At 55.3% G+C, this 26405-nt stretch overlaps 1 protein-coding gene across 2 annotated transcripts in view; it reads left to right on the plus strand.

Annotated features, from left to right (window-relative positions):
- The window catches only part of PRKCB (protein kinase C beta), a 246309-nt gene that overhangs the window by 200861 nt on the left and 19043 nt on the right, over positions 1 to 26405 (plus strand). For both annotated transcript variants that reach the window (XM_075899914.1, XM_075899913.1), the window contains exons 12-16: positions 3571 to 3633; positions 4355 to 4493; positions 10218 to 10298; positions 10574 to 10681; positions 21403 to 21543. In XM_075899914.1, coding sequence (XP_075756029.1) covers positions 3571 to 3633; positions 4355 to 4493; positions 10218 to 10298; positions 10574 to 10681; positions 21403 to 21543 — 532 coding nt within the window. The remainder of the gene's footprint in view (positions 1 to 3570; positions 3634 to 4354; positions 4494 to 10217; positions 10299 to 10573; positions 10682 to 21402; positions 21544 to 26405) is intronic.

Here is a 26405-nt window from a genome sequence, read left to right on the forward strand (position 1 = left end):
CTGTCTCTGCCTTTCCGTCGCTGCTCCCAGGAGGCCCGGGGGGGAGCTGGCGTGCCGTCTGCGGTCGGCGTGCACCTCGCCCGCCTGCTGCTCCCGCCAGAGGCGCTCCAGCCGGGGTCTGGTCCCACCTGTCGGTGGTTTCTGGCTGGGATCCCGCGAGGAGGAGCAGCACAGTGTGGCTTCCCACCGGCAACCTGGGTCAGGGCTCTCCACAGTGGGTTGCTGTAGTTCAGGGGTGGGCGAGATACGGCCCGCGGGCTGGATCCGGCCTGCCAAGCCATTTGATCCAACCTGTAGCCGTCGCCCTGTCCCTGGGTCAGTCGAGACCCGGGGGCGGGGGAGTGCGCCAAGTCATTCACTCTTCAAAGCACAGCACCTAGAGGGAGCCACCAGCCATATTGAACAGCGAATGACTTCGTGTGCTCCCCTGGCCCCGATTGGCCCTGGGGGCGGGGGAGCGCTTGAAGTCTCCTTTCTCCACCAGCGGCACACAGCCCTTAGCGGGAACCACCCCTTCCTCCGGAGGCCCCGCCCCTTCCTCTGGAGGCCCCGCCTCTTCCCTGGAGCCCCACCCCTTCCTCCTGAGGCCCCGCCCTTTCTGGGAGTAGAGCCAGCCCACTACCCGCAATTCGTGAAGTGGCCCTCCTGAAAAAATTATTGCCAGCCCTGCTGTAGTTACTAGGGATGTGACGGTTTAACCGGTTAATGGGTGGGGCTTACAGGTTAAGGTTAACCGGGGGGCCTGAGCAGCCCCTGGCTGGAGTGGCCTCCCGCTCGCCCCTCTTTAACTGGTTACACAGTATGCTAAACGGTTAGCCAGTGAAATGGGATTTAACATCTCTAGTGGCACGTCAGTCACAGGCCTGAGTCTCCGAAGTGCGGCGTGTGCAGCAATCCCTCTTGGCTCCAGGGGGAGGCGCACTTTTGGGACGCAGCCCCTCTTACGTGCCTGCTTTTCTGTGGGCTCCGAGGCCTCACTTTCAGCCCCTGGCTCTAGCACATACCCTATAAAACCTCCTTGTAGGTAATTCGAGCTAGGTAGGCAAATGAGGCGACTGGATTGCAAATGAAGCCTGGAATTTAAATATCCTGGGCTTTATTTGCATGTTCCCGTCCGGTCTCCATTTTGAAATTTCACTAGCCCGAACTCACTGGCGCGCAGCTACACGTGACAGTAAAACATTAATTCGAACTACATCCTTAGTTAGTCCTTAGTTAATACTTCCATAAGGACTTAGTTCGAATTAATGTTTCACTGCCATGTGTAGCCGCGCGGCAGTGAATTCGGGCTAGTGAAATTTCAAAATGGCGACCGGACGGGAACATGCAAATAAAGCCCAGGATATTTAAATCCCGGGCTTCATTTGCAATCCAGTCGCCTCATTTGCCTACCTAGCTGGAATTAACGAGCTAGTGTAGACATACCCGTAGCGAGTCCTCCCTGCCTCACGTTTCAGCAGCCTGTCCCGCCCTGGCGCCACGTTTCCATCCAGACACGTGCCCGGGGCTTCTCTCTGGCTCGCCCGCAGGGCAGCACCCGGGATCCTTTGTTTGAGGTGAAGATGCTGCCTGGGCAGGCCTGCCCCTCGTCTGGGGCCACCATTGGATTCTTCCCCTTTGAACCCACTGGCGAGGCCACAGTCCTTCCTGGGAGTCAGCAGGGAAGCTGTTTTGTCAAGTGGCACAAGCCTTTCCTTTAGGGCGGGTTGTTGCCATGGGCCGGCTTGAGAGACCCTCCGCTTTGGGACGCTGGTAAAAGGTGCCGGGCCTGGAAGACTGTCGATTCAGCAGGGCGCAGGCGGCAGGAACGGGAGCTTCCCCTCGCCCCGCCAAGCAAAGGCGCCTCAAACCCTGCCCTGCAGGGCTGTCCCCGGACACACAAGAGGAACGTTCAGTCTTTGGCCGCGTCACTGTCTGCCGGCCAGGTGCTGATCGGGGCTTTGGCACCCGCGGATTGTAATTTAGTCCATGGATCGGATAAACGGACGGTAAGACGGATAGAAAGCTGGCTAGACTGTCGGGCCCCGCGGGGAGTGATCAACGGCGCCATGTCAGCTTGGCGGTCAGTGTCTAGCGCAGTGCCCCAAGGATCGGTTCTAGGGCCGGTTTTGTTCAACAGCTTTATTCGTGACCTGGCTGAGGGGATGGGTTGCACCCTCAGCAAGTTGGCGGATGACACTAAGCTGGGGGGAGAGGTAGATACGCTGGGGGGCAGGGACAGGGTCCAGAGTGACCTGGACAGATTAGAGGATTGGGCCACAAGAAACTGGATGAAGTTCAACAAGGACAAGTGCAGAGTCCTGCCCTTGGGAGGGAAGAATCCCAAGCATTGGTACCGGCTGGGGACCGACTGGGTAAGCAGCAGTTCAGCAGAAAAGGCCCTGGGGGTTACAGTGGACGAGAAGCTGGAGATGAGTCAACAGGGCACCTTGTAGCCAAGAAGGCTAATGGCAGATTAGGTGCATTAGCAGGAGCATTGGCAGCAGATCCAGAGAAGTGATTATTCCCCTTTATTCAGCTCTGGTGAAGCCACATCTGGAGTATTGTGTCCAGTTCTGGGCCCCCCACTACAGAAAGGATGCGGACGCATTGGAGAGGGTCCAGCGGAGGGCGACCAAAATGCTGCGGGCGCTGGAGCACATGGCCTGCGAGGAGAGGCTGAGGGAGTTGGGTTTGTTTAGTCTGCAGAAGGGAAGAGTGAGGGGGGATTTGGGAGCAGCCTTCAACTCCATGCAGGGGGGTTCCCAAGAGGCTGGAGAGAGGCTGTTCTCAGTGGGGGCAGAACAAGGAGCAATGGTTTCAAGTTGCAGGGGGGGAGGTCTAGGTTGAATATTAGGAAAAGCTGTTTCCCTAGGCGGGTGGGGAAGTGCTGGGCTGGGTTCCCTAGGGAGGAGGTGGAATCTCCATCCCTAGAGGTGTTTAAGTCCCAGTGTGACGGAGCCTGGCTGGGCTGATTGAGTTGGGGCTGGTCCTGCTTTGGGCAGGGGGCTGGACTCAACGACTCCTGAGGTCTCTTCCGGCTCTAGGATTCTCCGATTCTAGCAGCTGGGCTGAGGATAACAAATCGTTTCACAGGGCCCCCCAAAAGCGCTTTTCCTTCACCAGCCTCTGTAGACAGCGGCTGGGTTTAAAGCAGCATCGTTTCCGAGGGCAGCTGCAAACCTCACACGCAATCCCCTGAGCACCGAATCTTCCTTCCCACATTACCGCCGGTTCCTCTATCTTCTTGGCCTCCCCATGCTGCCGTGGAACGTCGTGTGTCATGGTCAATCACCCCCCAGTAGCAAACTGCCATAGATCTGGCCTCTTTTTTTTTTAAATGGGGATCTGTGTAATCCCAAGTGACAGTCCCACACTTGCCCACAGCAGCCTGATCGTGTTATTCCCCCCGCTCTGGCCGAGGGAAGCGACGTCGCTTTTGCGGGATACTTGTCCAGTGGTTTTCCAGCCTTTATCTTTCGGTGCCGGCTGCCCTGTGTGTTTCATTCGGTGTAATTAGATTTCAAAGCTTTTCATTTTAATTTATCTGCTTTAATTATCAGCGTATTCCTGTTCAAATTTTCATTTCAGATTCTACGCAGCTGAAATTGCCATCGGTCTCTTCTTCCTACAAAGCAAAGGCATCATTTATCGGTAGGTGAGCAGATCCTCCCTTACTAAAGAACGGGTGCAAAAGTACGAGCCTATTCCTTACAGTGACTGGGCTTTGTGCTACAGGTTCAAGGAATCTTTTTTTTGTCAGCTAAGTGACATAGTACTCAGCCGCTGTCCCTGCGGGTGCAGCCCACTCCACTGACTTGCAGGGCTGATTGGCAGCTGTCCATTCATACCCCCCCTAAATAGAACCAGAGGCCTGTTACTGTTAGTGCGGTAGAAGCCTGTAATTGTCCTTTACTCCACTTTTGTAAGGAAGAGCGTGCAGAAAACAAACGTTTTGGTATCAGAGGCAGCAGTACTGGGGGGAGGCGGGAGTCAGTATGCACAGGGAGCCGACTGCTGCCCCCTGTGGAACCACATAACCGCTGAAAACATCAGCGGTCACACGGTTACTTATTTAAACCCATTTTAACATCCCTAGTACCATCTACCTTTTGGTTACGTGTCAACGCCAAATGCAATTGAGGTGCACAGACGTGAAAGATGAAAAACGACCTATTAAGTCGATCTCCCTGCTAGGGCAAGGTTGTACATATAGTATATTTCCCATTGCCTTGTCCAGCCTGATATTCCTGTGGAATAAAACATTTAGAGCATTGGGCTCTGATGCTCCTGGATTTCATTCTGTTGGCTGGCTTGACCACCGCCTTTTCACGTGACCCTTTTGTGTAACCGTTTGTTTACTGTCCTGCTGCAGAGACCTCAAGCTGGACAACGTGATGCTGGATAGCGAAGGGCACATCAAGATTGCAGACTTCGGCATGTGCAAGGAGAACATCTGGGACGGGGCGACCACCAAGACCTTTTGCGGCACTCCCGACTACATCGCCCCCGAGGTGAGAGGACGTGACGCGCAGCCGACGCGCCGCGGCAACGGGCTTGCAACGATAAACATCGCTTATGGGAACGTGTGCACCATAAAACACCTTTTGCTTCTGGGACCAGTGGGGAGAGGCAGAGAAAACACAGTAGCTTTGGTGGCTTTTATCGCTCAGCAGAAGTACCGACTAATTTTTGTCGTAACCCTCTGACAAGAATTGCCAGTCGACAGCGTTTCCTGTGTGTCTGAGTCTGGGGGTAGCGCACGTTTTTGAAGCCAGACCTAAGGGAGATCCCTTTAGAGCCAGGCGAAGAATGCACGCAAAGCAACATGGGCAGTAGAGAGCATGGGGAGTTCTCCATGGAATGACTTTGCAACAGAAAAGGTAGTTTCTACCAACTTGAAATTTTGGGCGGAAAAATTTTAATTTTGCCAAAAAATAAAATTGATTTTTTTTTTGCCATTTCAAAAATCAAAATACAAGATTTCCTTTGGGGTTGGTTTGGCCTGGATTGAAATATTTCACTTTTTGTAGCTGACCCAAAATGATTGCTTTCAAATAACGTCATTAAAACAGAAATGACACTTTCTTATCGGGACACATTGCCTTAGTGGAGTTGTAGTTCTGTCCCTCTTCTCTCCAAAAGGTGTATATATGGTTGTGACAATTTTCTTCCACTATTTGATCTGAGGAAGTGGGTCAGGCCCACGAAAGCTCGTCACCTAATAAACCATCTTAGTCTTTAAAGTGCACCACAGTCCTGTTTTTTGTTTCAGCTCCACTAGGACTACCTCTCCCATAAGGCAGTGTGCTGGTTTCATTCTGCCCAAGATGTGTGGTGCATCCTGGGAGTCACGTGACCCTGGAAATGTCATGTGGCCGGGAGCCAGGGGAGAAGGTGAAAAGTCTTGTGCTCCCAAACTACGACTCCCACAAGGCAGTGCACCCAACGTAAGAAAATACAGCTCCATGTTGAAACGACTCACGACAACGCAGTTTTGTGTCCTTTCCGGAGGCTGAAATGAAACATTTTGACTTGGGGAAGGTCTGTGTTTTGTTTCACAAACTTTTCAACACTTTTCCAAGTCAACATTTTTTCTTTAGAATTTCCTGCACCAGGAAAGTTTCAGCTTCCTGTCTCACGGCGGGATGAACGCCACTGCCGCAATGTCGGGCATTCTCCGTTTTGCTTAGCTCCCGTCGCTGTAGCTGCCAGGGTCAAAGTGGCAGGCGGGTGAGGGAAGCCCCCCCCCTTGCTGCAAAACCCCCCATGGCCCTGCTCACAAACCGCCAGGCAGGAGGAAGATTCTCTTCTGCTTCCGCCAAACACCTGGCTCCAAATCAATCTTCTTCCTAGCCGCAGAGGGCTGATGCCTGCTCCACTTCCCTGCAGCATGGCTGGGTTTCCGTGCCTGCTGGCCAGCCGGCCTGGCCGCTCCCCCTCTGGCGAGGCCCCGCTGGAGGCTGCGGGTCTCGAGGCCCAACAGACGCCAGAGCCTGCTGACTAAGCCAAGTTCTGCTGCCCTCCCCGGGGTTCTGGCTTGGGCATCAGGACACGGGGTGCAGGCTCTGCCCTTTCTCTGGCAGCCCCCGTTTGTTTCCCCCACTCTGTCCCAGTGGAATGGGGTGTCTAGTGGAGTCCCCCTTGCTGCTGGAGATATGGGCATTGACCCGCCTAGGAATGTGGTCTCTGCCCCTCTCTCCAGCACCCCATGAGCCCTTCTCCCCACATCCAGGCTCCCTGGCTGGGGCAGCCGGGTTCCTCTCCTCCATCTTCCCTGCCTTAGGCGCATTCTCCTGCTGGGCCTTGTCTCCGGGTCTTCCTCCTCTCCCAGGACCACCCCGCGTAGGGACCCGCCTCTGCCCCGATTCCCGAGCGGCGCCGCCGCTGCGTGAGCGAGAGACCTCCTGTTCCCACGCCCCGATCTTCCACGGAGGGGACCCCGTCCCCATCATCTCAGCTCCTGCCCGTTGGTTCCCGGCCGAGAGCCAGTAGCAGGGCTGGGTTCCTGTCTCCCGAATGCCCCCTGACCAGGAAGGCAGGTGCCCCTTGGTTGACTCCCGCTGTTCTTCAGGGAGCCTGATGCAGGCATCTGTAGGGAAACTCAGTCGGCCCCCAAGGCCGGGCCCTTGTCGGGAGGCTGGCGAGGTCTCTGTCCTTTCGCGGCGTTGGCTCAGCTGCAGACGATGGAAGCCAAGAGACTTCGGCCTGCACAAGGGCCAGCAGACAAGGTGTGACGTCTGCAGCAATCCCTGCTCCGTTCGCTCTGGGGCCAGGCTCTTCTAGGCCCCCTTCTTATGGGGCTGCACTGACCAGCCTCTGGGACGGGGCATTCACAAGCTGCCAATCTTTGCGTCTATCCCCATGGCCTTGGGCAGCCGATTACATTGTCTCTGTCTCCAGCCAGCTGATGTTACTTTGCCGCCACGTCTCTGGGCGAGCGCTTCCTTCGCCCGGCTCCTTTCGTTCCGTCGGCAATGCCTCCCTGAGTACGCGCACAAAGGCCCAGGCCTCGTGGCCAGTCCCTTCCAGCTGGGGCATCCACGTGCTGTGTTTTCCTAGCCGGGGGTGATGCTCTTTCTGCCCCCCCCCCCGAGTCTTCGGAGCCAAACTCTACTCAAAGGTCTGTGCCCCTCTTAGATCGTGGCTTGGACACAGCTCCACCTGTCACCCTCTCCTGGGAATTTTCACTGGAGCTTGTGGCAGAAGCATCCATTTCTGAAATCTCTAAGGTGGCCACCCTGGTCCCTTCTTCATCTTCGTGTGCCCTGACCTGTTGGAAAGAGAAGACAACCCCCGCCCTCTCTCACCAGAGCGGGGGAGAAGCACCACTCCATGGTCGCTGCAGCCGGGATGGGGTGCATGTCCCCAGGCTGGGGGGCAGCCAGACGGACAGACCGACTCTCTGCAATGTATAGCCGATAGCTGTCCCTTTCTCCGCGGCATCTGATCGCGGGAGTCCTCCCGCACCGAAAGGAAGGAAGAACCGTCCCTGACTCGACGCGCCATGCGCCCGATTTGAAGCACACGGCTCGTTTGTTTGTAGTCAGGCATGCGTGTAAGGATTTAGCGGAATCCAGGCTCCTGTGACATTCGGGACAAGATCTCAGCCCTCCGCGTTCGATGTCACGGACTGTCACTGCTTTTGCAGGTTTCAGATGGGCTCCAAAGAGGTCGTTCGATGAGGCCTGTGATTGACAGGCTGAAAAGACGTGATTGTCCTGCTGGGGCAGTAGTGGGCTATGGTAAGAGGCCAGAATTAGACTTTGTGTAGCAGACCAGAGAGGATTGTTGGTCTAACCCTGCCCCGGAGCCGGGTCCTTTCCAGACTGTCGGAAGAGAAAAGCTCCTGTTAGAACCTGCTCCCTTTCGTGGCTGGAAGCCAATGCAAGTGGCTCTTTGCACATGGCAGATTGACAGAGTCATCTGAAACCCAACCAGTTTCCTTTGCTTCTGCAGGGAAATTGTTCTCCGAGGGAGGGGGAGATTTCTGTTTAAGTAGGAGAGAAATGGGGCTCTGTGGGGCCCGGATGTCTGCCAGCGAGGATCAGATTCCAGGATTGGGGCCTCGGCTGAAGGTGGGGAGGTGGAAATCAACAGAAAAACCGCTTAGAGTTGAACAGAATCACCGTGTGTATTTTTCACTGTCATTAGCATGTGATTTGCATTCGTATTTGAATATACGAATCTATTCAGAATAGAATTCTGTAATTAGGATGAATAAATTGTGTAATTGTTCTGCGTTAAGTAACAGATGGCGCAGCCTCAGGCCTGTCAAACGCTGAACGCTGCCACGAGGCCCGGCAGCAGCCACGCACGCACATCAACTAGGTCTTGCAAGAGCCCTTTGGAGCCCACATCGGCTCTCTGCCGAGGCCGGATCCTTTGATTCCGGTGGCCAACCCTGGCTACAGTTCCGTGTGCACGGTTGCGCTCCGGCTGCCTTCCTGCTTCCTCTCTGATCCTTTGCAGATGCGGCTAGAGTGACCTCCTCGCTTGAAAATGGGGAAATAAAATGCCAGACACGTGCCCACGCCCACATGGGCCCGTATGCACCGTCATCGTCGGCCATGGCCGGGCGAGGTGACGCAGCAGCTGTGCACAGTGCGGACGTTCCTCGTCTGCCCGGCACTCGCAGGAGGGCTGATCACTGGAGGAATTTCTTTCCGAGAGGTAGCTGGGAAATCCAAACACAGCTGAGCTGGGAACATCCCAGTGCTGCAGTGGGGTGTGAGCTTTTTCAGTCATCAAGCTACCGTGGGTTTATAAGCCATGTGGAGGTGTCTAAAAGTTTCCCTTCAGCAAGCGAGGCGCTTTGCTCATCCCGGACTCCGTCTGACGCTGAGCCAGCAAAACTCTGGCAGTGTGCGCTTACGTGTAAGTGCACGCGCAACCCCGTTGTCTGCGGGAACCTGGACCCCTAGTCAAGACACTGCAAAGTCACATAAACAGTCTGGAAACAAGCCTGAAGTCTGCTCGCAATGATGCAGATTGTTCGTGCTCAGAATGCTGAGCCCCTCTCCTTCCTGGAAATAATCTCTGGTCCGCTCCGGTGGCAAGGATGCTTCGCGGCAAAGTGTCTGCATGCTTCAAGCAGGACCGACGGTGCAGTTGTAACTGCCGGTGGTTTCACAGACCGTGAAGTGGAGAAGACTTATTTAGGGAACGTGGGACATTCCCACGGGCTGGGCCTTTTTTTTCTCTGCTGAGCAACGTCTTTGGGAGAAGAATTGTACCTGGACCCGTGCGATGCGCCGGAACGATTTTGGAGCGTTCAGTTGATTACGCTAGGAGAGTTTCTCTGTGCTGGACAGTTCTCCAGTCGGGTTCAGTGGTTCTCTGCCCTGTCTGATGGCTGTTCGTGGACATAGGAGGAATGAAACCAAGCCATGTGCAAAGCTGGCAAACGATCTTGCCAGTTTCCCAGCATGGTGGTGCAGACTGGTATTTCACAGCCACAAATTTTCCCAAAAAGTGCCGTGCAAAAATGTGAAATTTCACGGTTTGAGGCAAGCAGTTGCCCCTGGTTCCAGTCAAATTTTGACTCTTGACATTTCAAAAACACAATGGCTTTCTGTTGACAATTTTCTGGGAGTTTGAGCTATTTTCGTCAAATAACAAGGCAGTCTAATCGCATCAAATGTTGAGATTTTTAATTACTAAAGCCCTTTGAAAGGCACACCTCTACAGAGGGTCACATTCTATACTGACACACCAGTGCAACTGAAGAGAGATCAGTATAATTAATCCAGTTTTACATCGGGGTGAGAGAGACGAATTTGGCCCAACTTTTCTAATTAAAACAACTATATACTGCTGGATTGGGGAGGAGGGTGCCGAGGGTCCTGTGCAGTTGTGAGCGAATCTGATCACATTATTGTTCTTTCTTCTCGTGCATTGATTTTTCAGCCAATATCTTGATTTACCTGGCTTCTTAGAGTTGATGCTCGTAACAGACTGTATTATAGACGCCACATGCTAGGTATGTTTTTTAAATATGTGCCACTTGAAAAATCCGAGTGAATGTTCTGGTTTTCCTGACGTCCTACCATGTGGACAAGGACCTGACTTTCCAACGTTCTGAACCTCGGCCGCTCTGTGCTATTTCAGCAGCGGCTGTGAGCGCTCCTCGCGTCTGAAAAATCCAACCACAAATACATATGCCTCTGCTTTGGCCCTGGCCTGGGGCTCGGAATTGCTTTGCATTGTCGTAATCCCGCTGTTTTGGTTGTTTTTAGATAATTGCTTATCAGCCCTATGGGAAGTCCGTGGATTGGTGGGCATTTGGAGTTCTGCTCTACGAGATGCTAGCTGGCCAGGTAATTGCATTTTAATTGGTTCCCATGGGATTGTGTGAGTTCCATCGGGAGCAGCTGTCGAGGCGCAGACGTGGGGAGCAGTGGGCGGGGCGGGGTTCCAGTCGGGGTCACAGGCCGGGGGAGGGGTGGCACATCTGGAAGAGATCCACCATGAAGCAGCCAGAGAAATGAAAGGGCCGGACGGCGACGGGCTGCCTAGCGGAAGATCAGAGGCCCGGCCGTTACGCCCAAGGCAAGGAGGCTGCCCCTTAACCGGTCTCCTTTCTGCCCCACAGGCGCCCTTCGAAGGGGAAGATGAAGACGAGCTTTTCCAGTCCATTATGGAGCACAACGTCGCCTACCCCAAGTCCATGTCCAAGGAGGCCGTGGCGATTTGCAAAGGGGTAAGGGGCAGAGCTTGCTTGCTGGGTGGGGCAGCGCGGGGGGGTTAGGGGCTCTGTGCAGAATTACACGTGCAGCCGCCTGCCTCATTCAGGGGGGTCACATTGCGGGACCACCCGCAGAGGTGGCTAATCCTAGTGATCGGCGAGAACTTGTGTTACTGCGGTGGGGCAGAGTCTGGGGCGACTGGACGCCAGGCAGGAGTGTCTGGGGGAATTTCCTTGGCCTCTTTCGTACAGGAAGTTGGACCAGACGAGCCCTGGGGCCTGTTCTGGCCTTTAAAATCTCCGAGTAAGTGCATGCACCAAGCGGCTGCAAAAGGGCCATTCTGCTTGCTTGCCCCTCAGGTGGGGGTTTTGCAGCTCACAGGTGCTGCCTCCATTCGTGTTCCGGGGCTGGAGCACCCACAGGGGAAAATTAGTGGGTGCCAAACACCCACCGGCAGCCAAGCGCCTCTTCCCCCCGGCCTCTCGTGCATGGGTGGCCCTGCTCATCAGTTCCTCCTCCGCTGCCTCAGCGCTTCCGGAGTGCCATGAACAGCTGACTCGGGGCATTCAGGAAGCTCCAGGAAGGCGGGAGAGAAGGGGGATGAGGTGTGCTCCAGGGAGGAGGAGGGTGGGGATGAAGCAGGGACAGGGCATGGGATAAGGGGGGCGGGTCTGGGGCTGACCAGGGACAGGAAGGGGGGGCAGAGGCCTGGGGGAAGCAGGGCTCGAGCAGCCCCCAGCTAGAGGGGAAGTCGGTGCCTGTGTTGCACACTGCTGGAGATTTGCACCGTCTGCTCAGTGAGCGTTCTGCGCTGGAGCGGCGTTCCTTCCGACCCCAGAAGCGCCAGGGCTCGAGCCTTTCCCTAGCGCTGAGGGCATGAGCGCTAGGTATGACACGGCCACGAGGCAGCCCCCTCGGGAAGGCCGGCAGCGGGAGTCCAGCCGCACACGGCTCCGGATGGAAGCGCCGGTGAGCGAGTGCCCGCCCCGTGCAGGAGGGGGAGCGCGCCTCAGAGCGCCGCTTTCCTCTTCCCTCCCCGGCTGCATCGCTTCTCCCACGCCGACTTCCTGCACGATCCTCGGAGGAGCCCTGGCACCTCCTTGGGAAAAGGCAGATTCCTCAGGCCGCTGCATTGGATGGATGAGGCGAAGCAGCGCCGTGCGGTGGGGGACCCGTTCCTACAGCACCTCTCTGATGTGGGGGTGCTGCAGGCTCGCCTCTTCCACGCAAGGGCCTCTTCGGGACTTCATACCTGTCTCAACGTGTCTTAACTACCTGCCGCCTTGTTTGTTCCACACCCTTGTGCTGCTGCTGTCACAGCAACGCTGGTGTGAGGACGCCTGGGGTCTAGATTCAGCACCCGGGTGTGGGGGGGTTTGCAGGATCTAGGCTTCATTTTACCGTAACAAATGCGCTTTTTAAAATGAGCCTCAGTATGAAGCAGTGAACTGAGAGCCAGCCCGGCAAAGACTCAAGCGCATGCCTCGCTTGAATTGGCCCTAAGCAATAAAAGAACATCAGAACGGCCACGCTGAGTCAAACCAAAGTCCAGTGTCCTGTCTGCTGACAGTGGCCAAGGCCAGGTGCCCCAGAGGGAGGGAACACAACACAGAATCACCAAGTGATCCCTCCCCTGTCACCCATTTCCAGCCTCTGACAAACAGACACCATCCCTGCCCCTCCTGGCTAATAGGTATTGATGGATCTAACCTCTATGAATTTTTCTAGCTCTTTTTTGAAACCTTTTCAAGTCTTCCTCTTCACAGCATCTTCTGGCAAGGAGTTCCACAGGTTGTCTGTGCACTGCATGAAGAAAAACTTCCTTTTGTTTGTTTTAAATCTGCTACCTGTTGATTTCATTTGGTGACCCCTAGTTCTTCTGTTATGGGAACAAGTAAATAACTTTTCCTTAATTACTTTTTCCACACCAGTCATGATTTTATAGACCTCTAGCATATCCCCTCTTTTCTAAGCTGAAAAGTCCCCGTCTTTTTAATCTCTCTTCACATGGGACCTGTTCCAAACCCCTCATTTTTGTTGCCCTTTCCTGAACCTTTTCCAACACCAATATATCTTTTTTGACATCTGTACGCAGTATTCAAGATGTGGGCGTCTCATGGTTTTATATAAAGGCCATAAGCTATTTTCTGTGTTATTCACTAACCCTCTTTAAATGACTCCTAACATTCTATTTGCTTTTGTGACGGCCGCTGCACACTGAGTGGATGTTTTCAGAGAACTATCCACAATGACTCCAAGATCTCTCTCTCAAGTAGTTGTAGCTAAATTAGCCTCCATCATATTGTACGTATAGTTGGGATTATTTTTTCCAATGTGCATCACTTTACATTGATCAATGTGAAATGTCTTTGCCATTTTGTTGCCCAATCACTTAGTTTGTTGAGAGTCTTGAGATGGAAGTTTTATTCAGGTTTGACCCATTCTTCGGTCAGCCAAAACGCAGCTGGAACCCAGACCATGAGAGCTGAGTGTCGAGCGGATTTTTTAAAACTCGGTTGTTATTTTAAAAAATGTCAAATGTCTGTCACGGGGACGTTGGCATGTGCACTGGCTGGCGGATAACAACACAACTTGCAGGTGCATTGCTGCGACAGCCTTGCATAGCCTGCTTTCCCGTTGCTGCAGGACTCGTAGCATGGGTGACAAATAGGCGGGCGGGCAGCTCTTTGGAGGGGAAAAGTTGAAGCGTTCAAGGGTTTAAATGGGTCACAGGGAGGCGGTTGTTTTCCAGGTCACTTGGCAGTCAGTTTCAGTACAAAGCAGCAGTAAAGTCTCCGTGTTAATTTAGAAGCCATCGTATTAATCTGAGTGGGAGTTAATTGTGCCAACTTTCGGGGGGGCGGGTGGATTGGAGGCTACCTCTCCACATCTACCATAAACGAAGTGAGGAAGATGGTTTCTAGTGTTATGCTAAACATCGTTGTCCCCGCCGTGCCCCAGGGCATGACACTGGCAGTGCTTAGAGACGGGAGCCGTGATAAATCAAGCTGTCTGCTTTGTTTTCGGTCGCATCCGTCAAACCCTGAATGCTGTAAATCGACAAGAAGAGACCATGATTGAAACAGCTGCTGGATAGAGCCGTTGCGGCTTTTCTCACTTCTGGCAAATCGGAGGTTGCATGAAAGGGAATTTAGCTCTGTCTGTGCGTCCTGGTTTCCTTTGGAAATTCTCCTCTTTTTGTCCCAAGTATGTTGTGTAGACAACACGGTGGTGGTTCAATCTATATATTTTTCTGAACGAAAAAGATGCAGGAGTGGACATGGCATTTTGCTTGCTTGCCCTCCACATCCTGCCCCCCACAACCTGACTGCAATTTTAAGAAGCCCAGTAAGCAAAAAAAGACACAGAGGTAGGGATCTTCAAGTGCAGGAGAATCTAAGTCTTGTTTGTGGTGGTAAGTCATGCATTTTGCAGGAAAAAGTTTTGTGAGCTAAGTTCAATTCAGTGAAATTCAATTCAATGAAAACAGCAACCAGGAAAAGCTCTGCCTGTCAACACGAAAGGTTTTGTGTGTCTCAGGCAGGTTTTCCAGGAAAAATTGAAGGGCGATTTTGTTGCCCTACACAATTTTATTCCTATGTTCTGGCGCCCATCATTATTGAGTGTGGTTTTAAATCTTGCATTGGACAGCCTGGAGATGGGCAGTGATTTGGCACAGAGGGCCGTGTATCTGCACAGGCAAAATGGTAAATGTTCCCCAAAGATGCACTCACTAGGAAGCAAATGGGATACTTACCGGAATCTGCATTTTTCACTCCGCATTAAATGCTACATACTAGAACAAATGCCATAATGCTTTCCTCAATTAGGGCATGTCTACACGAGGGAACGCTTTCAAAATTACTTAAATTGACTTAACAACTCTCGATTTAACAAAATCGGAATAGCATGTCCTCATTACGGGGAAGCCTTGAAATTAGTCCGAGGCAGGCTCTGTTAATGTAGACGCGCCGCCTCAATGTAGAGCCCTGCTACTGGGGAGTAATTACTTTGAATGACCTTGAGGAGTCGTTATTTCGAAATAACAGCAGTGAAGCGTCCACACGACGGCGATTTCGAAATAACTATTTTGAAATTAGCGTTATTTCTCGGGGAAAGCGGGAGGACAGATTTTGAAATAAGCGGCCCGTTATTTCGAAATAACAGGCTTGGTCGTGTGGACGCTCCACTTACAAATTCGACCTACGGGTGGGTTATTTTGAAATGAAGCCCTAGTGTAGACCAGGCCGTTGGAGTATCCGCTCTGTCTGGTGGGGGTGTTTGGGGAGGAGAAATCCGAGTTGTTTTGCAGCGGGAGGGGGGATGCAGATGTAGTAATTACCGGTTTTATTGTGCATAGCTTTCTTTGTGCCGTCCATTCATGAGAAATGCTGGTTCAGCTGCCAAAAGCAGGCGCTCACGTTGCACAAGCTCCGGAAATTAGGCTGGTGTCCGAATGACTCCCCGGCATGTGACAGCTAAAGTACTGTCCCATCTCTTCGTGAGGGGCACTTTCTTGTTTGTGACCTAACTGGGTTTCCTAACGCCTGTGAGTACCAGGTCCTCCCTCAATCTCTGTGGATAGCAGAGACAGGCAGTGCCGGGGCTGTCTCCATCACGGCGACGGGGATTTGGAAAGGCCATTTTCAACCGCTGAGATGCCGGGGAAGGAAAAGATCAGAGAGCAGGTTGTTTTAGGCCAGTTCAGTGGTGTGACTGACACGCCCCATGCCCCCTGGGATCTAGTGGTGACACAAGTGTCGAAGGAGCAGCCGGAGCTGATGTTTCCAGCAAATTCTTTATTTTTCTTAATTGAAAAGCAGAGAACTTTTAAAATTTTGTTTGGGGGTTAATAATCTCAGGGTTAAGTGGCCAATGGGCAGACGGCTTGGTAGGATGTGCCATCAGGGAGATGTGCAGAGCCATGCCAGAACCTGCCCTGCCAGTTTACCTTCGCGGCACCCTTTATCCCACCTCTCCCAGCGGGAGAAGGGGGGGACTTGAACCCCCCCCCTTTGCTCGCTCCAGATGAATGCCTTATCCCCTAAGCCATGCCAGCCCACCTTATCCACTATGCCACTGGGGGAGCCCCCCAACCTCCCTACATTCTGGGCCCCCCTTATCAGTCCTATGTCCCAAGGGTACCTGGTCCATCCATCACCGGTACATCCATCACCAAGCTTGTGGTGGCTGTCCTGGGAGGAGGCGGGGCTTGAGCCCTCGACCTCTGGCTCCATCGGCACCATATGCAGAATAGCCAGCTGAGTCAGGCACCCAAAAATTTGGGGCACTGCTGGGCCTTAATGTCCACCGACCCTTCCTGTCCTGGTTCTGAGGCTCTGCTTCCTCCAGGGAGGAGCGAGTTCCCTTACAAGCGAAGAAGCCGGCCAGAGCTCTTAGCAGATGCTGACCCTGCAAAAGAGCCATGCGAGTGGTAACGAAGCCGTTTCTGGGCATTTGCCAACCCCAGGTCCATACTGTCTGTTTCTGACTTTCCAGTCTGCGGGACCTTCTTTGTGTTAAAACTATTCCATGAGTGTGTTGCTGAAGATTATAAAATCACATCTCTAAAAAATCACACACGCAGCTCCTGGCTGCCTTCGGGCACAGTGTGCTAGCCCCACGTAGGGCCCCCTACGTCCTAAGGCCGGCCCTGGGGACGTGTGCGCGCCATGCTCTGGTGATTGGCTGAATGCCGCGGCACACCATAGCAGTGACATGTCTAATACAGGTTGGATCTCCCTAGTCCAGCACCCTTGGGACCTGATTGGCTGAACCAGGTGAAGTCAGTGCACCAGGATCTCCACTTTTCCAGCTGGCCACCCCGCTGCTGCATGAGGCTCTGCTCTCCCCCTCCCCCACGGCTCTGCCTGCACCCTGGGCTCTGCTTTTGCCCTACGGCACTGCTGCTGCCATGGGGCGGGGAGGGCTCAGCGCACTGTCCGGCCGCCCCACTTCCATGAGCGGCTCTCCCCAGTGCCCCCGCTAACTTTAGAGAGGCTCAGAGATCTGTTGGGGGCATTTCCACCTCCTGTGGCAGAATAATCTGCTTTAAAGAAAGCCCCTGGAGATGTAGCTGCATCTCCACGGGACAGTCCCATTGTAACTCGAGAAGTTACGCCCCAGATCTGGCACACGGGTAAGGACTTTGCTGCACTAGAATCTGAATCAATGGAAGCTGATCACATATTCAAGATGAGAAATTCTGGTTTTCCTGCACTACGCTACATAGCTGCTGTTTGACTTACCGTGTTAGTGTATATAACCCACACTCGTGTATAACCCGCAGTTTTTCTTTGCTGTGTAAAAAAAAAACACGTAGATTATCCGTGGACGTGTATAACCCGTGGGTTCTATAGGCTAATTCACGGTAATTGCACATACCGGGGGGAACGGAAAGCGCAGTGCATGCAAGCTGGCCGGCCTGCGGGAAGGGAGCCGCACTTGCACCCAGGCCCTGCGCAGCCGCAGCCAGGTGCAACCCACCCTCCTCCGGGCAGGGGAATGGAGAGTGCAGCGCAGGCAAGCTGGCCGGCCTGCAGGAGGGGAGCCCTCCCTGCAGCGGATCGGCGCTCACCCAATTCTAATGGGTAAAAATAAACTTGTATACCGTGCGGACATGTATACCCTGCGGGGGGCGAGGGGGGTGTTTGTAAAAACGTGTATAACCCGCCGGTTATATACGCTCATTTATGGTAACTCTTGAAATGTAGTATTGGCGTTGAACATGGGCTGGGCTCATGCAGGCCTCTTCGTACAGTGTTGTGTTGTCTTCCCGGCATTAGTGTAGAACTTGTTCCTATGTGATACAAACAATGGCAAACGAGTCCCTTCTGCAAGCAGGGAGAATCAATCTGTAGGCTTCATGGGCTTCTGTCGAACCATAGCAGATGGTGCCTTCATGCTCACGCGAATACAAGCACAAAGATTTCGTTTCTGGGGGCACGTGCCAGCGATACAGGAGAATAGCTGCACCACGGTATTGGCCCTGCAGTGCAGCCGTGCAGACAGGTACCTCGAGTAGAAAATGAATCTGTTGTAATTGATTACTGAGGGGGAGCTGTGCAGAATGCGGTGTGGATTTGTGTTAACGCTGGGAAATTGTGGGGTTTAACAGTGAAACGTATGAGTGTGGATGTTTGTGTGTGTGTGTGTGTGTTTTGAAACAACCATCACAAAAGAAACCAGCAGCTAAACTAAGATTCTGGCCAGTAAAACCTATTTAAAGTTGGATATATGTTCTGCTGCATATGAGACGCTGACAGTCAAACAGCTGTAGGTGCAATGTCCATCTCTGCAATAATCGAACGTCTCTCTTAACACAAAGATCTGTCTGGAAGGAACACCCGTGTCCCAAGCTACAGAAACTTGAGCCCCATCAACTGTTTTGCTGATGTTCATGCATTGGGGAACGCTAGCTGGAGTTGTAGTACCCGGCATTCGGTCTAATACTTGCTGTGGAAACAAATCCGCTATCCCTCTGTCATGTATCGGCCACACCGGACAGTCTCTGCGCCAAAGGATAAATGGACACAAATCAGACACCAGACATGGGAATACACACAGATGTGGAGGGGAACCAGTTCACCTGCCCAGGCGCTCAAAAAGGCATTTCACTAACCCATTCCCAAGAGAGACTGCAGATCCGGAGTTCCTCTTGGGCTACGTCTACACTGGCATGATTTGCCGGAAATGCTTTTAACGGAAAAGTTTTCCGTTAAAAGCATTTTCGGAAAAGCGCGTCTAGATTGGCCAGGGACGCTTGTCCGCAAAAACACTTTTTGCGGAAAAGCGTCCCTGGCCAATCTAGACGCGCTTTTCCGCAAAAAAGCCCCGATCGCCATTTTCGCGATTGGGGCTTTTTTGCGGAAAACAAATCTCTGCTGTCTACACTGGCCCTTTTGCGCAAAAGTTTTTCGGAAAAAGACTTTTGCCCAAACGGGAGCAGCACAGTATTTCCGCAAGAACACTGACAATCTTACATGAGATCGTCAGTGCTTTTGTGGAAATTCAAGCGGCCAGTGTAGACAGCTGGCAAGTTTTTCCAGAAAAGCAGATGATTTTGCGGAAAAACTTGCCAGTCTAGACACAGGCTTGGAGTTTGACACCATTATCCTGCACTTGAATAAAGACATTATGGGGGTTGATGCATTACAAAGCCATTTTCTCCTGCCTTTAACATCCTCATTTTCACATCAAAAGCTATGAATGGGACCCATCCAGCCCACTTAATTAGCCTCATTAACATGGGTCCTACAATTGACAGGCACTTCTCCTGCTATAGATAGCTCTTGGTTTCTGTTATTTCCACTCCAGTTCATCTGATGAAGTGGGTTTTGCCCACGAATGCTCAGGATTATATATGTATTTTTAGACTCTAAGGTGCCTGTGATGGAGTAGACTAGGCCCAGTGCCCCCTGCTGGAGGCTAGAGGCCTTGCCGCACCCCGCCCCAGGGAGAAGAGCAGAAAATAGGTCCTCCAAGCAGACTAGAGTGGCTGCTTCTCCAGCAGCCAATCAGGGCCCAGAAGGCTGGTATAAAAGAAGCTGCAGGGCCAGGGCCTGGCAGTTCCTCACTGGAGTGTGACCCAGCCAGGTCTAGCGACTGACTGGGACGACAGCAGCACCTGGGACAGCTCCGAGTGTAGCTGAACTTCAGACCTGGTTGAGACCCAGGTCCAGTGGCAGAAGACCAGCCACAACCCACTACAGCACTTCACCGAACCCTGGCCGTGGTGTGCTGAGAGGCTGGTCTCAAAGCCCCGAAAGAGAGGGCTGGACGGAGCAGCCAAGGGAGCAGCAGACAGCAGAGACAGCTAGTAGGCAACTGCTACTTACAGGGTCCCTGGCCAGGACCCAGAGGAGTGGGTGGGCCTGGGTCCTCCCTAACCCCCCAGCAGCTACAGCAAGGGGGTAAGAAGGCGGGTCCCAAGCAACCGACCAGAAAGCCATCTGGCAGCCAGCCGGGGCGGAGACGCGCCGCCGGCCACATGGGTGGGCAACGAGAGGGTGACCCCTTCACAGTGCCACAGACCCACTTGTTTGTAAAGTTCCAGACTAACAACCCCCTCCCCCCCCCCGAGCCTACTCATATCAGTTATTAGCTAGAACTACAGGAGAGCCAGTCAGTGAAGTGGAAAATCCCAGCCCCCTGTAAATGGTAAATTTGCTTGTGTGGGGAGCGCACGGGGCCTTGGTGTGAGAGGAAGGCGACGGGGGGCTCCGGTGACTGCTGCGTGGCAGGAGTGATGTTGAAAGGCGAGCAAGGTTGCCAGACAAACCCAGGGAGGTGTGGAGCCAGGAGATTTTTGTCCAATCTGAACGAGAAGCAGACTCCCTCGGTTCCTCGGCAGGGTGCCGCGTTGCTGCCATCCTGCCTCCACAGCATCTGATCCAACTCCGTGGGCGCCGCGTAGGCTTGCAGGTCTTCAGGGGAGCCACGTGGCTGAAACGTGGCTCGTTGCTAATTCAGTATTTCAAGTGACTCATCCCGCTGGGCATTTGCGCTGCTGAATTGTACGTGTGGGAGTCCGGGTGCTAGATGTTTCGATCTCATCGTGGACATTAACGTCTGCATGGCCTCTCCCGATTCAGTTACGCTTCTCTGCTTTCCTTTTGGGTCTGTGAAAAGGAGACGTTTAAGATGGCTACAGTCCATCCCTCCTCGCGCCTTCCTCTTGGAACCAGATAGCTGTCGAATTCTAAGTCTTGGAGCCGTGTCTCTGGTCCCATGCCAAGGAGCGACTTTCTGGCGTAGACTGGTCATCTCTGCCCTGGGCGTGGCTTACCTGGCGGGGGGTGCTATGTAGCGTCGCACGTTCTCGTTCTCCCTCGTGGCCATAGCCCGATCCAGAATGACTGCTGTCCGGTTTGGGCGGCACCTGCTGCATGTCACTTCAGCCCAGCCGCCCCAGCCCAGCCCTCCTGGGATGAGCGCAGCCCCTCGCCCGTGGACTTCGACAGGCTCTGAGTGTACAGGCCAGGGCCCTGGGAAGCTAAGCTGGGGTCCCGTCCGTGTGGATCCCCCTCTTGGTTCTGCTAGTGCCCACCTGCCAATGTTCCCTCGGTTTTTTCCCACCCGTGTGCAGAATAAGTGTTGTGTGTGTGCACCAAGGCATGTACGGAAGTGCACCACCTGCAGAAGCACATGCTGCCGGCTGTGGGCGCGCTGCTAACCGGCCGGGTGGCATTTGAATGTGTATGGGGTAGCCGCCCAAGCGCTCAGCTTCCAGGGAACACTGGCACTTCCCCAGCAGAGCACTGCTTGCCCCTGCGTCGCCGAGGGCGCTCCCAGGGAGCAGGATGCCGTGAGGGGGGATGGAGCCTGGAGGGGGCGGGGGCCTAAGGCCCTGTGTGCTGTGTACGGAGCTTCCTTTTCCTGACGCCGGGGCTGTCCGGGGAGAGCCGAGCCGTGCGGGGGGAGGGCTTGGCGGGGCGATGGGGCAGGGGCACGAGGCCGCCATATTTCATGCTTAGGGCTTTCCACAAGGCCTCACTCGCTCTGTCCCTGAGGGGCAGCAGCCCAGCCCTGTGGACGGCAAAGCGGGGTGCCCGGGGGAGCGTTGCCGGGCCCGGACGTGGGGCTCTCTGTGAGGAGGGCGATGGCTCCACTCCAGGTTGCAGGGCCGCAGCGTAGCGCTGGCCTCAGCCGACTCGTGCGCCCCGACGGGGGAAGGGGAGTTGTTTGGCCGTTTGGCTCCCTGGCAACGACGGTCTCTTCTTTTGCTCTCTCTCAGCTAATGACCAAGCACCCGGGGAAACGCCTGGGCTGCGGCCCGGAGGGGGAGCGGGATATCAAGGAGCACGCCTTCTTCCGCTACATCGACTGGGAGAAGCTTGAGCGCAAAGAGGTCCAGCCGCCGTTCAAGCCCAAGGCGGTAAGTGTGGCCGGCCGGCCGCGCGGGCGGGGCTCTCTCCCTCCCGCTCCGACACGCGCTTTCTCGCACACGCAGGCACACGTGCAGCGGCTCCGGCCCTCGGCCGCCCGCGGACGGAGCCCGCCTCTCCGGTATATTTAGGCGCTCCCCCGCCCAGAGAGCTGGCACACGGCCAGCAGCCCTCCGGAGGGAAGCAGCCCACTTCCTCGCGAGGCCCCTCAGCCTGCCTGCAGCACAGAGGCGGACGCCCGTGTGCTTTGGCTCTGACTGCCTTGCCGTCCCTCTCCCCGCGGTGCTGCCCGGGTCCCTCCCTGTGCCGGGGGAAAGGTCTCTGTCTAAACGGCACTTTCACCTCCCGTTCAGCAGCCAGCCCCGCCCCGGGGAAGCCCAGCAAGTCTGTAGCCTGAATTGTGTCGGCACATTAGCAGAAAGCCAAAGGGGAATCTGAGCTTCTCCCGCTGGGTCTGCGAGTGTTCACAGTGGACTGGGCTGGCTGGGGGTGTGGGTGTTAAATATCGGTCCATTGAATAGTCGAGTAACCTCACGAATTCTAATCGGTTAGTCGACTGTTCTGTAGTCCCCGGGGGTCTATTCTATAGTCCCCAGTGTGCTCCGGCCTCACTCCCCAGGAGCCCCCCCGTCACCCGCGCTGCTGCCTCTGTATCAGGGCAGCAGCGCGGGGCACCAGGTGGGAGCTGGTCCACGAGGGGAGCCGGTTTAAAAACCAGCTCCCCTCGTGGACCAGCTGCCTGTCGCCCCATGCTGCTGCCTCTGTATCAGAGACAGCACTGCGGGGTGGCAGCAGCCCCTGCCTGGGGGAGGAGGTCTAGGATCCCAGACCTGGCATAAGCCAGGACTGAGCCGAGCTGCCCGCCTGGCTCCTAACACACTTTAAAAGCCGAGGCGCAGCAGGGGTAGGTCCCGGAACTGAGCTAGGCTGCTGGCCAGCCTGCTGAAGAACGTACTGTCGGGGAAGGGGGGTATGCATGTAGTCTATAGCATTAACCTAGGAGCTTTTCCTTATCGGTTAATCGGCTACACGATTACATCCCGAGCTCCAGGTGCTTCCCTGGGGGCAACATGCGGCGTAGACAGCTCCTTTGTGGGGTGTGAGCTCTGAGAGGTGGGGCGGAGGTGGGCGTGCTCGTGGCCTGCAGACGGTTTAGCGATGGTGGGTAAGAGGAGCCTCTCTCGGCTAGCCCGGGGCTGGCTTTGTGCGGCACGGCGGGCAGCCAGGAAGGTGGGATAGCTTCTCGCCAGTGTAGCACTCTGAGTGAGGTACGCGAGTGAGAAATCGGAGGAGGGAGGAGACAGTTTGACTCCTAGATCCGATAGTTAGAGCAGTACCCTAGCTCTCGGGGGACCTGCCGTGGTGTTCCTGTAGGGCCCTGGGCACAGCTCAGTCTCTCTGTTTCCCACCGTACAAGGGGGCCGACAGCAAGGCCCTGCCTGAGAAGAGCTGCGAGAATAAAACCGTCAGGATTTCGGGAGGGACTTGACTACAGTGCTGAGGGCCCCTCAGTGACGGTATCAGAGACGGACGAATCTCCCTGCCCCTCTGTCCCTTTCGGCAGTGACCGCCGACACTCACTGAGCCTAGGCCCTCGGTGTGGTGCCGAGAACCTAGCCGCAGAACAGCCCGGTGACCTGCCGTCTCCAGCTTGGTCCTTTCGGTGCTCGCTTCTCTCCCTGTGTGTGTGTCCGTGTGCCCTGCTCCTCACTCATCTGTCATTCCGGGGTCAGATACCAGCCCTCAGTATGGCCCTATTGGCTCAGAGCTCAAGCTGGTTTGCAGGCCTGGGGATTTGCTTAGTCACCTCATGTTGAGCCAGCAGGAAGCCAGCGTTCCTTCTCACCCTTTCCATCCATGTGCGGAATAATGTGCGCGTGCACCAAGGCATGTGCAAACGTGCACCACCAGCAGAAACGAAAGCTAGCGGTGGGCGCACAGCTGGGTGGAATTGGGACCTCTCCTGAGCGGCCGCCCCCGCGCCCGGCTTACGGGGAACCCTGCAGAAAGCGCCACTTGCTCGCTAGCCCGCCCCCTGCATCACGGCAGAAGTGATTCCATCCTCCCTGGCCAGCTCCGGACACGTGGGCATCTGGCTCTGGCGCGCGCCCGCAAAGGAGGGGCCCAGACTCCTTGGGCCATCCCCGTTTCAAAGGCTTTCCCCACGGTTGGCCCCGTTTTCCTCCCTGCCGCCGAGGGCCGTGTTGATCATTGTCCCCAGGGATGGAGCATCGGGACTCTCTGCTCTGGGAGGAACTCCCCCCGGTATCTGTGCACTGCCCTCCTAGCTCTCCCCCTGCCCCGGCCCGTGCCCTCTCCTCCGAGGTCCTGCTCTCCGGACTGCTGCCTATTCCTGCTCGTTGCACTGTCCCTGCCCCCGTTCTCGGCACAGCTGCCTCCTCCGGGGCCTGTTTCTTGAACTGAAATGCCCAGACTGGCTTTCCCCAGACTTCCTCCTAGAACTGGCTCCCTCGGAGGAGAGCAAAGGCAGCATGCCCACGCCTGGGACCCTGCACTCAGATAGCAAAGGCAGCTCACGTACGGGGGGACCGTTCACCTAGCTAGATGGTGCCGAGCATAAGGTCCCTATAGCATCACAGAACACTAGGACTGGAAGGGACCTCAAGAGGCATCGAGTCCAGTCCCCGGCCCTCACAGCAGGACCCAGCACCCTCTAGACCATCCCTGGCAGGTGTGTGTCCAACCTGCTCTTCAGTATCTCCAGGGATGGGGATTCCACAACCCCCCTGGGCAATTTATTCCAGTGTTTCTCCCCCCTGACAGGTAGGAAGTTTTCCTCACGTCCGACCTAAACCTCCCTTGCTGCAGTTTAAGCCCATTGCTGCTTGTTCTGTCCTCAGAGGCCAAGGGGAACAATTTTTCTCCCTCCTCGTGACACCCTGTTAGGTACTTGAAAACTGCTCTCCTGTCCCCTCTCAATCTGCTCTTTTCTAAACAAAACAATCCCAGTTCTTTCCGTCTTCCCTCACGGGCCATGTTCTCTAGGCCTTTCATCATTCTTGTTGCTCTTCTCTGGACCCTGTCGGTAGCCTGAGTAACAAATGGTGCACGTCTCCTGGAAGACTCTTGAGCGTTCTGGGTCTTTGCTAGAGAAGACTGGTGCTTAACTAGCCTCGTCCCCTTGAAAGCCCCTTGCCTGACTGTTCTGAAATGGAGACGTTGGCCCTCAGGTGGGCCAAGGTAGCACCTCCTCGGCTTGTCTGGCTCTGGACCCTCGTCGCTCCCTGGGTCTGCAGTGTCCATTTCAGGACACCGCCTGCCACTCCGTGCTCTCCCATTCCGGGGCGTCAGCCCCCCTCAATCCTGGCATAGCCCCTTGCCTCAGGTGCAAGCGTCAGCCTGTAATGGCCACGCTCCGTGGTGGCAAGGGGCAGGACAAGAGGCGGGACCCAGGCCCTCTCACTACTCTGAGTCCCGACCCAGGGACCCCCTGGTCCTGCCCTTCTTCTGCCCCTTTGACTGCTCCCAGTCCTGGGGCCACTTCTCCGTGACCCTTGCACCTTCGCAGCCCTTGTCTCAGGCCACAGCCTGGGAGGCATCTGGCTGGAGCGTCTCTCTGGCTCCCCATAGCCTGCCCGGCACTTCTTTCTCTAAGGTGCCGGGGACCCGGCTCCTTCTCCCTGGCCAGGGAAGGTGAGAATGAGCTCCCTCAGCCCTGCAGCCTTTTTATAGGGCCCAGCCTGGCCCTGATTGGCTGACAGCTCCTCACTCCGATAGGTTCATTTTGTGCAGGCTTCCTCTGCCCGGCTTTAACCCTCGCCCTGCTGGGTTAGGACACAGCAGTGGTTCCTGGGAGATGGGGTTCTGGTCCCGGCTCTGCCAGAAGCCCTGCCGCTTGTATAGTCTGCAGAAGGGAAGAGCGAGGGGGGATTTGAGAGCAGCCTGCAACTCCCTGAAGGGGGGGTCCAGAGAGGCTGAAGAGAGGCTGGTCTCAGTGGGGCAGAACGAGGAGCAATGGGCTCAGGTTGCAGCGGGGAGGTCTAGGTTGGAGATGAGGACAAACGATTTCCCTAGGCGGGTGGGGAAGCGCTGGGCTGGGTTCCCTAGGGAGCGGGGGGAATCTCCATCCCTGGAAGCTTTTAAGTCCTGGCTTGACCAAGCCTGGCTGGGATGATGGCGTTGGGTCGGCCTGCTTTGGGCAGGGGCTGGACTCGACGACTCCTGAGGTCTCTGCCAGCTCTGATCCCATGACCTGCGCTGACTCCGGAAACATCCCGGGAGCTGGGCACATTTCCCGGAGCTCCCTCCCGCTGCGGGTTCGCCGTTCCCGTCTCACGACCGTGCGAGCGCTGAAGCGCATAACTCACAGGCTCACCAGGGGCCTAACCTCCCCCTCTTCTGCACAGACAAAATAACCCCTGGCTGCCCCTCCCCCCAGCTCCGTCACCGCTCTGCACTGTCCCTGGGGCTGAAATGGGTCCCCTGGGGTGTCCAGGACCCTCCCCTTCTCCCCCACAGCCTTGCTTTCTGCCCCTCTCTTTAAAACCACGGGGGTAGAGTCCTCCCTTTGCCCGGTGTCTCCCTTCCCCCCACCCCACCGTCAGCCTCATCAGATGTTCAGAACGCCCCTGCCCGCTGATTCGGTTGCATGATTCCTATGCCCGGGTGAGCTGTTTTCCTGGGTCTGGCTGCCTGCTTTGTCCAAGGGGGCTTCCATTTGAGTAGAAGACGATCAACGTTTAACAACCCTCCCTTCCTGGCCTTGAGTCACCCCCTCCTTGGGGGGTGCCCCTAGGTGCAGGGGGAAAGACAGCAGGGAAGGCAGAATCAAAATGGAGTTGGGCATTTGCTCGAGAGGCAAACAGCGAGCTCATCATCTCAAGCTGGAATT

Source organism: Pelodiscus sinensis, chromosome 16 (genome assembly GCF_049634645.1).
Source record: "Pelodiscus sinensis isolate JC-2024 chromosome 16, ASM4963464v1, whole genome shotgun sequence".
NCBI lineage: Eukaryota > Metazoa > Chordata > Testudines > Trionychidae > Pelodiscus > Pelodiscus sinensis.